General features: G+C 41.0%; 1 protein-coding gene across 1 annotated transcript; it reads left to right on the forward strand.

Moving 5' to 3' along the window:
- Positions 1-788: 788 nt before the first annotated feature.
- Positions 789-8,048, forward strand: SELENOS (selenoprotein S). The gene is made up of 6 exons (XM_063313963.1): positions 789-927; positions 3,710-3,838; positions 4,897-5,003; positions 6,577-6,666; positions 6,752-6,827; positions 7,504-8,048. The coding sequence occupies exons 1-6, from the start codon at positions 852-854 to the stop codon at positions 7,581-7,583; spliced, it is 558 nt and encodes a 185-aa protein (XP_063170033.1). The 5' UTR covers positions 789-851; the 3' UTR covers positions 7,584-8,048.
- The last annotated feature ends 5,592 nt before the right edge of the window (positions 8,049-13,640 follow it).

A 13,640-nucleotide genomic window follows, 5' to 3' on the forward strand; every position in this document is an offset into this window, starting at 1 on the left:
CCTTTGGACTTGTTTGTCACTTGTGTTATTGAAGTAGCTCTTTTGATCTACCTCCTGTGACAATTCCCAATTGGCACTGCACCAGAAAAGAACTGAAACCTCTGTCCTTGATGCCTGATGCTACTAGTCAGAACACACATACTTTATTACTACAAATGTGAAGGTCATGACTGAGGTGTCTTCCTTGGTGCTCAAAATCTAATGAGAGACAGCTACCCTGTGATACAATCTAGACAGGCCAGAAATAATTTTAAGAACCTTTCGTGGCCTCCTGCCCTGAAAGATCTGTTATAGAGGTGTTCAAAAGTGAAGAGCAAAGACATACTGGGCTTATTAACCCGATTAAATGCCTACGCACGTGTGTGCGTGAGCACATATATGTATATAAAACATGAAATGCATTTTGACGTGCAAATGTTGAGCTGCAGCTTATAAACACGTCCCTCTGTATTACACGCACAAAATGCATCTCAACTTTTTTTTTTTACAGCTTTTGCAAACCGGACGTGAATTGCCACGTTGCTTGTAATGTAAGTTACAAGCGAAGCGATCTACGCCAGGCTCCCCCGAAAGTTCCCCGCGGGTTTTTGCCCGCCCCGCCTCCGAGGTAGCCACGCCCCGCTAGAGAAGTCTTGTTTTCTCCATTCAGCCTAGTCATCCTAACTTTGCCGCTTTCGCTTCTCCTGACTGGTCGAAACTTCGCCCCACCTTCTCTGCTTCGGCTCCCGATTGGTGCAACCTTATCTACATCCTCATTGGGAGACGGAATTCTGAGGTGCGGCGTTGTCATTGGCTAGCCGTCAGAGAGCGAGAAACCCGGATGTGGCTGAGCCGTTCCGGCTTGTGGCGGGATGGCGGGTAACGTGCCGCCGGCTGCTCAGGGCCCTCCCGCGGGACAGGAAGGTGTCCAGTTCCTTCTCCACGCAGGTGAGGGTGAATCTGTTCTGGGAGGTTCTTTGTGGCTTCCTTGGGAGAAGTTCCGAATTTAGGGCTTTAAAAAGGAGCCTCCATGTTCAAAGGCAGTATATCGTTTCTAGTGACTAGGGGTTCGGTGGGCATAAACAGAGAAAGAGGTGGATGTGTTGCTGCGCTTTAGTACATTTTACAGAGATTAATCCAGTCTTTGCCAGCCTGGGGGTCTCCAGAGGTGTTGGGATTACAGTTCCCATAATTCTCAGATGTGTGGGCTTCGAGTTTCGGGAGCTACCGTCACAATGTATGCAGCGGCGACCAAGCTGAGGAAGGCTGAATGATGGTCCGTATAGCTTGCAGGGATAAAAATGTAATAAGTATAGCTACGACTACTACTAATAATAGCAACAATGCACAAAGGAGGGAGCATCGTGTAAACGGGAATGTTCCTCTCAATTTCTGGGCAAGATCCACCCTAAAAAAGTGGATTCCCTCCACTTTTCAAAGCTAGATTGCTGAAATATGGGGAGTAGAACAGTAGGCAAAATTCTTCATCTCCTTATGGGAGTCCACGCATTGGCGGACTCTCAGGTTTTGATTTTAAAGTGTGGGACTCTATGCTCCAGAGAAGGAGCACAAGTACTTTTGGAAATTAAAAACTATGCCATTACATACACACATGGCTGTTGTGACAGTCCATCAGCTCATCATTTATGTCTGCTACCTTGTTTTTTGGTCATTAGAATACTAATTAGGTCTTTTTAAAACAAGTGTTTATTAGGGCTGTGCCCTGTGTGATTAGATCATTGCAAAAAGGTTTCCCCGAGTGTGTGGTGGCACCAATGCTGTGCCTGCCTGCAGGTCTTTAAACCAGCTGTGTCTTTTTCAAGATCACTGGCAGCTGCAGACAGTTGCATTCATGTTCCCATGCATTCTGGCACTGCTTTTTGGAATCATTCTGAAGCACTGACAATCCTAGTGTATATCGCGTTTTAGAAGGGACTTCCCCAACCTGCAGTTCTCCACCATGGAACTTAGGGTTTCTAAGCAATATCTCCGATCTTTTTTCAAACCTTGACTTCAGCTAGATTACTGCGTCATGAGCCTACAGCTAGGCTGAGGTGTACTGTGATATTATGTTACATTTCTGTTTTGCTGTTTTAGCCAAGTTCCCAGAGTGACATATAGCAATCATGTCATAAAACATCTTCAAAGATTGCACTAAAGGGCAACTGTATTTTATTGAAGTTATATCTGGATTGAAATATTTGGAATTAAGTGTATGATTTCCTTAACTCTGACACTTAGAGGTTTTTGCTACTATGTTTCATTTGGTTGTATCATTTTTAATTGTTTACTTTTTTAGTTTTCTTGTTGCATATATGTTTGCTAAGCATTTTTTGAAAAGTGCGAAAGAAATGGTTAAAGGAGTTACCATAAATATATCAGTGGTACTGTATGACACAGTACCACTGATATATTTATAGCTTCAATTACAAAATGACACAACATCCAAATACAATTCTGCTTCGTTGTAAATACAAAAAAGAGGCATTTCTTCTGGAATTAAATGAATATTTCAGCTACATCTGTAGGATGAGTGAATTTTGAGCAAAGAACAAATCATTGTGTTAGTGATGCCTGTTAAGATGACTAGCTAGTGTGCCACAATAAAACAGAAAAGATTGAGAGTACAAATAAGTACAAGTAGTCCTCGCTTACCAACCAGTTGTTCAGCAACCATTCAAAGTTGTGATGGCACTGAACGAGTAGTACTTATGACCAGTTCTCAAAGTTCTGGCTGTCACACCACCCCTGCAGTCATGTGATCGTGATCTGGGCACTGGCTCATGCGATGGTTGTAGCACCCTGCAGTCACTTGATCACCATCTGTGACCTTCCCTGCCAGCTTCCCACAAGCCAAGTCAATGGGGAAGCTGGCAGGGAAGGTCACAAGTCACTCAGGTAAGTCTCCCCCACCTGGCAGCAGCCACCCTGGGCCCAAAATCACTCATGCGCACTGCTTTGGCCACCTGTGCACCCTTCCCCACCTGGTAGCAGCCACTTGCCAGCCTGCTTGCGAGCTGCCTGGGACTTGCAACTTCCTGCCAGCTTCTCCACTGACTTTGGTTGTTGGAAGCCTACAGGACGTTGCGAGGAAGTCCTTGCTTAACGACCCGCGATTCTCGCTTAATGGCAGCAACAGGGACTGCCGGGATTGCCCTCCCTAAGCAATGCAGTTGCGCTTTATGACTGCATTGCTTAGCGACAAAAATTCCCGTCCTGATTACTGTTGTTAAGCCAGGACTACCTGTATGCATGTTCTGGATTTCTAAAAGCACCTGTTTAGAAACGTCTGTCTGACCCAACAATGCTGCACTTGGATTCTGACAGGGTTGCATTCTAATAGGAAGAATGGAAGTGAAATGTCTTGAACAGGATGCTGTTGGCATGGTGCAATAATTCTAAGGACCTCACAATCCAGAATACCAGTTCCCTCCTCCCCACCAGTTTTTCCACTCAGCTTCAGAGAAGAACACCTGCAAAGGATGAGCAGAAATTTGTTGTGCTGTATTAGCAATGGGAGCGACTGGCTGTACGTGATAAATTACTAGATATCTCGCACCCTAGATGTATGGAATAATGTTGTTTTTCTGCCTTTAGTTGGTCCTTTGTTAGCTTAACACAGTTGTATTTTTTCACTGCCAGGTTGGTGTTGCAGCAGACCAAATCCCGACCTGTTCCTTGTTCTTTGTTCTATATCCAAGTTAAATTCTTGCCTTGTCTTCTCTTCCAGCGAGCTCACTGGTCTCAGACTATGGCTGGTATATCCTCTTTGGTCTTATTGTTGTTTATCTACTCATACAAAAACTCTCGAAAAATCTTCAAGTCACTAAAGAACCCCGTGTGCCCATAACAGCTGTAGGTGCGTATGAGGCATGCTCTTGTATGGCTATTGTCTCTATGAGTGCGTGACTGCTTCTTCAGGAAGATCTGTATGCATCAGAGCAGGATACATTTATTATTGCTACTGCTAACAAAATGTGGACCATTATTAGGATTTGGTGTTAACTAGGGGCAAGATGAGCTTGTATTCTTGAACAGAGTAGGTAAGCCTATGAAAACTGGAAAAAGGAAGAGGATTTGAAGCAATACAAAGAAATAATATGTTTAGAAGCCACAGACAAAATAGATGGAAGGTGATATGAACTCCTCCCTTTTGTCCATGCAGAAGTTTAGATTGCAATCTCTGTTCCTTTTACTTACTTTATTCTGCAAAGCTGCATGCATGTAGTGACAGGGTGCAACAAAATCCCAGCAATTGCTTGTTAGTATTGTGCTATCATCTGCAAGTGTTGCTAGCTGGATACTGTGGTCATCATCTCCACAGAACTGATCAGAACTAGGATCACAGTTTCTGTGATTTGTGAGAAGTAAAATACAATTGCCTTCTTTCCACAGTTCTTGAAATTCCAGGCTGTATGCTTCACTTATGATTAGCAGAAGAAATAAATCTTATCTCCTTTTTTTGGTTTTGGAATGTGTGTCTGCTCAGATTGCTTCAGGAAAGTCCCCCCCCCCAAATTGCATGTGCTTAGAAGTAGACTTAATGATGTTCTGGGTTAGCCAGTACTGATTATCCCTTCCATTTTGATGGAAGAGACTTTCAGATTAATCATGTTTTATTCCAGAAGCTTAGCTTTGTTCAGTTCTTCCTATGTTGGGTTAGCATATTTGTCTAAGAGGGCTAAGGGTGGTGGGAATTGTCACCAACATTCCAGAAAATTCTAGGTTGGAGAATTGTCATTCTGCTGGAATATTAAACCAGGTAGAAGTGATTAACTCTGAAATCTGAGCAGCAGTGGCAAATTAAATTAAGGCAAGTTTTAGTGTCAGAACAGATGAAAAGCATAAGGCTAGTGCAAATTCATGATTTCTAGGAGACTTGAAGCTTTTGATAACTCTCTCTTGTGATTGGTTTAGCACCGGATGTTGTCGTTAAACAACAAGAAGCTCTTCTAGCTGCCCGGATGAAGATGCAGGAAGAATTGAACGCACAAGCAGAGAAGTTCAAGGAAAAGCAGAAGATGGTATATCCCAACCAGTTGGCTTTGTCTTTGATAGTAAAGCAGCTGTTTACAGAACCACCATCTGCAGCAAATTTTAAGACCAGCAGCTACAAGTGTGCTTTTTATTCAAAAGCATGAGGAAAATATACAGACATTTGACTGGGAGCCTGCATCTGGAAAAAGAAAAAAATCAGTACCATAAATAGCATTTTCAGAGTACAATTTGGGATCTTCCCTCTAAAAAGCTAATTTAGAACTTGGCACAGGAGTTTCTATTCTGTAATGTTTGTCATCATGATAAATTGGATTCACACATTGCACGAAACCATACAGTGGCTTATTTGCTTGGTGGTTTAATGGAGTGTGTGATTGTGGATTGTAAAAAACCATAGTGACTTAGCGTGGTATGTGAACTAGCTCACCCTGGTTTGTCCAACAGAGTTGGTAAAGTAAACCATAGCTTAATGTAATATGTGAACCTAGTCAGTTTGGATTGGTTATAGCCTAATGCTTGAAATATGCAGAAAATATTGGGGGCTTGGGACGTAGCACAGTGTACATTCTTTCCCTTTACACCCGAAGTGTGGGAAGTTTGCAAACATGCAGAAAGTTAGCTATAAGTCTGAACCTGCCAAGAGAGAAAAAATGAAAAGGAATTGCACTCTCCTTTGTTGATTTCAGCATGTTATCTCCTCAGTCATCCAAATTGTCCTCACCCTCCATTCCAAATAACTTGTTTAGTTATCTGGCTGTGAAGATAACTGTGTTCCTCTGACATCAGTGTAGGCTGGTTTACTTATTCCTCTCTCCTCATGTTGAAGGGAACATTTTTCCTGGAAAAGCAACTCTTATGCATAAAGAGAATATGTGTACTTTTGCCCAGAAGCTGTTGAATTTAAATCTTGTCTCTTTATGCTAGTTCATTTCTGGCTGCCTCCATCAGGCCTGCTCAGTGGAAGTCATACATCCCAATTTTGTGTTCTCTAGATAATGTTGGACTTCAACTCAAGTACAGGTAGTTCTCGCTTAACGACCACAATTGGGACCAGAATTTTGGTTGCTGAGCGATGCAGTCATTAAGCAAATTCCACCCATTTTTATTACCATTTTTGTAGTGGTTGTTAAGTGAATAACATGATTGCTAAGCAAACCACATGGTTGCTAAGTGAATCACATGGTTCCCCATTGATATTGCTTACTGGAAGCCAGCCGGGAAGGTTGAAAATGGCAATCATGTGACCATGAGACATTGCGACAATCTAAGTGCAAGGAACAGTCATAAGTGAGAGGAACAGTTGTAAGTCAGTTTTTCATTGCCTTCGTAAGTTCGAACTGTTGCTAAACAAATGGTTGTTAAATGTGGACTACCTGTAATTCCCTTTAGTTATGCTGGCTGGCAGTTATTGGAGTTAAAGGCTAGCACATTTGGGGGGATACAAGATGCAGAGAGCCAGAGCTAGATGTCAACCACTCCCCTTCTTTCCGTGGTCCTTCTACTTCCCTTTGATAGCCTGCATTCAGCCTGGAGGGCACCCAGCCTGGCGTGCACCCAAAATTTCATTTTAATCTGTTACATTCACATTTTGCCTCTCAGCTTGAAGAGGAGAAGAGAAGGCAAAAGATAGCCATGTGGGAAAGCATGCAGGAAGGAAAAAGTTACAAAGAGACTCTCCAACACAACCAGGTTGGTCCTTTGGGCTGAATGGGAAAACTGTTCGAATTCAAAAGATGAGCTGAAATCTCTGAAGGAGTTTTTCTCTGAATTTCAGGAACCCAAGCCTGGAGCCTCAACATCAAAAGCTGTCACAAAGCCAAAACCCAGCAGAAAGCCCTTACGAGGTGATGGTAAGTTCTAAACCAAGAATCATTTGTGTGTGTGTGTGTTTCTGTTTAATTACAAGTAATCTTGGAGGGTGGGGCGCCTTTCAATATGGTACTCCTTGCTTCATTCCATCAAGCTCTGTATCTTGTGGATTGGAAACCTGAGGCTAGCTGAATGTAAAACTCCATGATCCAGTTGTCCCTCCAGAAAATTTTGTTTTTCTCCTATAATGTGCTGATTCTGTTCTTGAGATAGTTCTTTATTTTTTAAACATTGCAAAACATTTTCTATTCTGTTATTGGGCCACTGAGTTTTGTATGTCCCTACTTGTGATTGAATCACAACTTTCATCAGTCCTGGTCAGCATGAAAATGATGATGGGGGATGCTGGAAATTGAAGGAAAAAACATTGCTTTTCTATTTTAGGTGGTAGAGAGCCTCTGTTTCTCACAAAAGTCACTGGTCCTTAATGTAATATATGCATGCAATCAGTATCCTGTTGATCTGAGTAATGTTTCTTAGCCTACAGATGCCACTTTCCCCACATATACAGGATTATTCATATAAGATTTTTTTCCTTGTTGCTGTTACTGGTTTTGAAGGACTCCAGATTTCCTTTTACTTGTCTTTAGTTTGTGTCCTTCCCTACCCTGTTCCCTGAGGGAAATCATGTGATGAAGTTCCTCTTTCTTCTCCCAGGTTATAACCCCCTGTCTGGAGAAGGTGGTGGGACTTGTTCGTGGAGACCAGGACGCAGAGGCCCTTCCTCAGGTGGATGAGGCTAATTCTACCGGTGTCTTCCTTTGACACCGGAGGGCATTAACTTCACCTTGCAACCAGTGGCTGTCTGTGGGTTGCTTGCTGTGGGGATTTTGGGAGGAAAGAAGGAAGGTTGGTGGTTTCCTATGTGGCTGTGCCATGCACTTGTCTGAATTTTAGAGCTTGGCTCTGGAGTTTCTGTTCCCACCGAGTCACGGAAACGGATGCAAATGAAGTTCACAGACCGTTCCCTCTAGCAACCAACTTTGGATGACGTGGCCCTTCTAAATGGTGACCACACCACTGAGGGCAACTGAGCTTAGAAACCACTGAGCAGGGCGGTTCTTGCCATACCCTTTTTATCATTTCTGCTTTGTATAACAAAAATAACTATAAATAGCATTTGCAAGAGATCTGTTTCTTTGGCCTTTTTCTATAGAGAAAAGTATGTGCTCTAGTTTAATAAATGTGTCTTAAAGCTGCAATCCTGTCTGCATTTCAGTGGAACCAAACCCTGCTGCACTTGGAAGGGTCACTTCTGATTGGGTGTGTACTGGATTCTGTTCTAAACCAAGCTAAATGTATTTATTTCATCCATCTCAATCACAGCAGCAACACTAGGTGATGTATAAAAATATCATGAAGGTGGTTTAAAATAATAATGAAGAAATACGAAGAACAAAAAAAAATCAAGAGCCTGCATCAGGGAAACGGCACCACCATTGCACCACCTGCACACATTGATCAGTCAATGTCAAATCAATATCTAAAGTGGCCTCGTGGATCTTCCTGCCCCAGAATCTGCTGCAAGAGCTGGGCTTTAGGGCATTCCTGAAGGACAGGGTAGAACAGTGCAGATGTCAGGAAACTGCTGTTGTACAGGGGATGCCATGGAGAAATTCAGAAAATACATTGTGCATTACTTGTTTTAGCAGAAGGTCTCCCTGTTCCCCAAATGTTGCTATTTTTTATGTAGCAGAGGAACAGGAGCAAAACAAAAATATGGGTCTCTGCTGCAATTTAAGCTCTCACCAGAAGAGAGGCTAGAGAGCCATTTGGTATAGTGCTGAAGGCATCAGGCTAGAAACTGGCAGACAATGAGTTCTAGTCCTGCCGTAGGCAAGAAGCCAGCTGGGTGACCTTGGGCCAGTCACTTTCCCTCAGCCCTAGAAAGGAGGCAATGGCAAACCACTTCCAAAAAACCTTGCCAAGAAAACTGCAGGGACTTGTCCAGGCAGTCTCCAAGAATTGGACATGATTGAACGGATTAAGGGGAAAAAATTGAGGATATTGGATCTTCATTTTTTCTTGCCTTTTTCTGAGAGTCAGAAGTGACCTAACATAAAAAGAGAAGCAATATCTCATGTAAGACAAATTATAAATAATACATGAACAAATACAAAAAACATCTTCTAGCACCCTTTTAAAAAAGTAGGTCCACATGCTCAGAGGCACGGTTGCTAATTCTGAGACTGAATTCTGCTATGCCTTGCTGTTTCCCACACATCACCTAAGACTTAAAATCATGGTTTGCAAACTTCCAATGGCTCTATTCACACAATATAGCAAACCAAAGTCAAATTAACCACATGATGACATATTGTGTGGCTTGAACCCAGCTTTAGGAGAATGTCTGCTTTCTGCTATCACTATTTTGTTCCTAAAAACCACCAATTTGTAACTTTTGGGTAGAATTCTCTGATTAAAGAGCAAAGATAATGTTGCAGGGCTGCATTTGACTGAAATTGCATATGACATCTACAATGTTGAAATCCAGTGTTGTGGAGCCTGTGAAATACTCTGTTTCACTTGGTAACCAGAAAGTGCTCAGCCAAGGACAGTTATTAGCCATCAGACTCACAGAATCCTAGAACTGAACGGAGATGATGAAGCCATCAAATCCAACCCCTGAATCAAGGCAGGATCCCAATTAAAGCATCCCCAGTGAAATGGCTGTCTGGTGTTAATCAAACACCTAATGAAAGAAAAGCCACCACTTCGCTCAATAATAGGTTCCACTGGAAGATGGTCTTACTATTACTAAGTTTTCCCTAACAACCAGAATCTTTGTTTCTTTAACTTAATTCATTATCCAATGTCTTGCAAGGCAGCTTATGATGATGGTTATATGGTACATCATTGCTTTATAGTCAATAATTCTTGTCATGTGACTGTTTTAGTTTAACCATTAGTTTAGCATTTGCTGGACACAAAGAATTTCTACACCTCAAACTTCCTTTAGGACATTTATCCTGGGGGTTTTGGACATGGACGTGGACTATGTTATCTTTAAATCATTATGTGAAATGGCATTTTTTGCTAAGTGTAAGTCTATTACAGGTTAGAACAGGCTAAAATAGAATCAGAAGATTGTAAAGTGAGCTCATCCTAACAAAACACTGATAACATTTTTACATCCCATTTCTATATCCAGCTTGTCAAGTAAATGCTTTCCACATCTATCTGAGTCATTGAATACAATTTTAAGAGGGAAATTGTGTTTTGTGTATCAAAGAGCTGGACTGATTTCAATATGTCTTTTTATACTTTCCTTATTTCCTTAATTGTTTACTTACAATTCATGTTTAGTTACAGTTCATATCTGACTAAATGTCTAGCCAGATATTTATGGCTAGCCAATCTGAGATAAGACCATTTTCCTTCGAAAACTGTAAATATTTTTATCATTGTATAAGGTAAAGGTTTCCCTTGACATTAAGTCCAGTCGTGTCCGACTCTAGGGGGCGGTGCTCATCTCCGTTTCAAAGCCGAAGAGCCGGCGTTTGTCCGTAGACACTTCTGTGGTCATGTGGCCGGCATGACTACACGGAACACCGTTACCTGCCCACCGAAGCGGTACCTATTAATCTACTCACATTGGCATGTTTTCGAACTGCTAGGTTGGCAGGAGCTGGGACTAGCAACGGGAGCTCACCCTGTCACGCGGATTCGAACTGCTGACCTTCTGATCGGCAAGCACAGCAGCTCAGTGGTTTAACCTGCAGCGCCACTCCTGGAATTTCTTGACATACTTACAATGGTCCTTCCAGTGTTTGGAGTATCTGTATAGTTCCTGTAAAAAAACAAACAACTTCTTGTAAAAGAAATGGTCATTTTCCAGAAGCCTGCTTATCTACAGTAACAAATACTCAAGGAATTATTGACTTTGGCACCCTATATTATTATACAATGTCTGTATACCAAATTAATTGCTCGGTTTCTTCACAAAAGCTTTTTGCTTGTTTCATTTGCCTATATGATCAAGTCCTTTTTCTCTGGGGATCTTGGATGCTGATACTCTTATCCAAACTAAAGTCATGCTGGGTGTGTTCCTCTGCCACAAGAAAGCCTAAAGTTATTGATGGCTTACCACTCCTTACGGAAGGATATTTTTCATACCTTTGATCTGTGTGTTTGCCAGTTGTAGCAATCAGTTTTATTTATACCCTGGGTTCACACATCACCCTAAATCAGCCTTTGGCTCAAGAGTCACTTCCAGGGTGAGTAACAAGAGTATCAGTAAGATGCTGGATTGGAGAAGATTGTGCTAAACAATGGATGATTAAATAAGTTACAGTGACTGTGTTCATGCATTATGTTAAGCCAAAACAAAACAAAAGCTGCATTATACTTTAGAATGAGATATGAACTTGGCTCTGGGGAATGTAAAGCTACTTAATGTTCATAAGAGCTTTTGGTCTCATCTGGGCATACTCAGATGATGTTTAATTACTGATGAATTAAGATTTGGAAAGAGCTGTAGAGATTCAACCCTTTAAGGAAGCTATTCTAAGAACAGCAAGTTGTAAAAGGCTTCCTGTTGTTGGTAGATAAGAATGAAAGATGGCAAAAGTTGGCTAGTTCAGCTGTTGGTTGACAAAGAAGCAGTCTTGGAAACATCTGGTGGAGCAGAAGACACCTTTAAAGTTTCATCCATAGGGCATTAGTCCCAGCGTGCTACTTATAATGTGCACAAAAATGCAAGAGTTGGCTGGGTTCTGTGATGGAATTATTACGTGGCTGACAGATGAACAACAAAGAATTGTTGGATACATTTCAGGGCTCAGTTTTGTACTCAAGCCTGTATTTACTGAAGTCTTTAATCCTTCAAGGTGCGTAAAATGTGTGCCAAGGTACAAACAGACAGAGGGATTTTTCCTTTCAGACACTAAGACAAATTATTCCTCCATTTGAAATTAAAATGGAAAGCCTTAAGTTATCCTGTAGAAGAATCCAGGGACTACGCCATGAATAAGACCAAATGGGACCAGACCTGCTCTAATTCAAGTAAAGCATGTTCTAGCTTGTTACATCCAAACTGTAGACTAGTTTTGCCATAATGTGCAAGTATATTTTCTACAGGCACAAAAATACAGTTTGGCATTGTAAGGAGAGGAGAACCTGGCCTGCTTCACCAAGTGCATTAAAGCATGAATTTGTTAATCATGGTTTACTGAATAAGGCATCATTTATTAAATGTGTTAAATAAATCAATAAATCATGGGTGGGTTTCACAGAATACATAAAGCCACAATAACCCCTTTCTGACTATGTATGATGCATGAGTTAAGCCAAAACTAATTTGGCCACTTCATAGTGACAGAGTTGTTTCCTGTTGTGTGTGTCCCCAAGTGCTGATTTTTTTCAGATAGACAAAGTGGACCTTCTTAGGTAGACATTCTAAGGGGTTAGGTATAAGCCAATTGAGAAAACCCAAAGGTCTGCAGGAGAAACAACAATGAACTGTGCACCCTTACAATAAAAGGGTGGAGGAAACCCCCAACCTAAAATGGCTTAGTGGAGGATGGAATGCAACAGGTAATTCCATGGGGCATTCTGGAAGAGGATATGGACAGCTTGCAAGGTGATCAGTGATGCTCCAGGTAGTCAGCCTCAGGGTTCAGAAGTTGATTGCTGGCTTACAAAAAACAAACACTTTCAAAAGGTTCAAAGTCCATACCAAAGATTATTAGGCCAAGTGAAAGGCTTTAAAAAACAGTTCCAACCTTTTGCCATTACTAAGGCAGTTTGTCAAACAAGATGGGTAAGAAGGAAAAGGGAGAGGAGGAAAAATGGAACTTGTATGCAAACCATGTTGATAATGACAACAGTTGCATCCTTATAAGGAATCAAAGGGGAGGGATTATCAAATTCACACATTTCATGATGTGTGTGTGTGTGTGTTACGATCCATGCTGGAATGCTACTGTATTCTGCCTAATTTGGGTTTAATTTTTCTTACAAAGCTTTGTTAAGATGGTCATTTTAGTTTGGTCATTGATCAGCAAAACAAAACCAGAGTCAAATTTAACTGGCTGAATATCAATGCAGCCTATATAGCACAGAAATTGACTAGAGTAAAACAGGCTATAGAATCATGTAACAATACAAGTAAAATTGTAAGTTAAAGAATTTGGGGCATAAAAATTAATATAGTGAAGTATAAATGTATATAAGGCAGTTAAATTATTGTTTAGAGTAAAAGAACAGTAAAATGACCAATCTAGAATACAGAACCATTATAATACTAAAAGCCATGGAAAAGTTGTAATATTATTATTATATCGAGAGAAAATGTAGTGATGTAATATATAAGGAAGAATGATACATTCTTGATACAGGTGTGATTATGGTTTCAAAATTAAAAGAGCCCAATTATGGTGACTATATTGTTAGAATGACCCTGGCAGGTAATGTAAATAAGACAGAAATAATCAATTGACAGTAAGGACATAAAACATTGATATAAAGTAGTGACTAAAAGGAAACTAATTTGAAATGTTTCCAAACAGAAAATGTCTAGGAGATGCTTGAAGAAAAATTATGGAGTATTGTACAAACTTTGTTAAGATACTGGCAGAAGTAAGCAAGCAGCGACCCTCCAGATTTTTAAATATTTCAGCTTCCAGAGTTAATCTTGTGGGATTCTGGGAGCTGCTGTTTAGCAAGTAGTGGAAGTTTATGGGTTGCCCATCCTAGACTGTCTTCTTAATCTCTCTCTCTTTTCCACTTCTCAAATAATTTGCATTTCTCACAAAGGATAGTAACCATTTATTTCACGTAACTGAAACACTAGT

The sequence above is a fragment of the Candoia aspera genome, chromosome 13 (genome assembly GCF_035149785.1).
Source record: "Candoia aspera isolate rCanAsp1 chromosome 13, rCanAsp1.hap2, whole genome shotgun sequence".
NCBI lineage: Eukaryota > Metazoa > Chordata > Lepidosauria > Squamata > Boidae > Candoia > Candoia aspera.

Coding starts and splice junctions, on each gene's coding strand:
- SELENOS (XM_063313963.1), top strand. CDS start 852: ATGGCGGGTAACGTGCCGCCGGCTGCTCAGGGCCCTCCCGCGGGACAG. Junction 5,004..6,576: donor TCAAGGAAAAGCAGAAGATG/GTATATCCCAAC, acceptor TTTGCCTCTCAG/CTTGAAGAGGAGAAGAGAAG. Junction 6,667..6,751: donor AGACTCTCCAACACAACCAG/GTTGGTCCTTTG, acceptor TCTGAATTTCAG/GAACCCAAGCCTGGAGCCTC.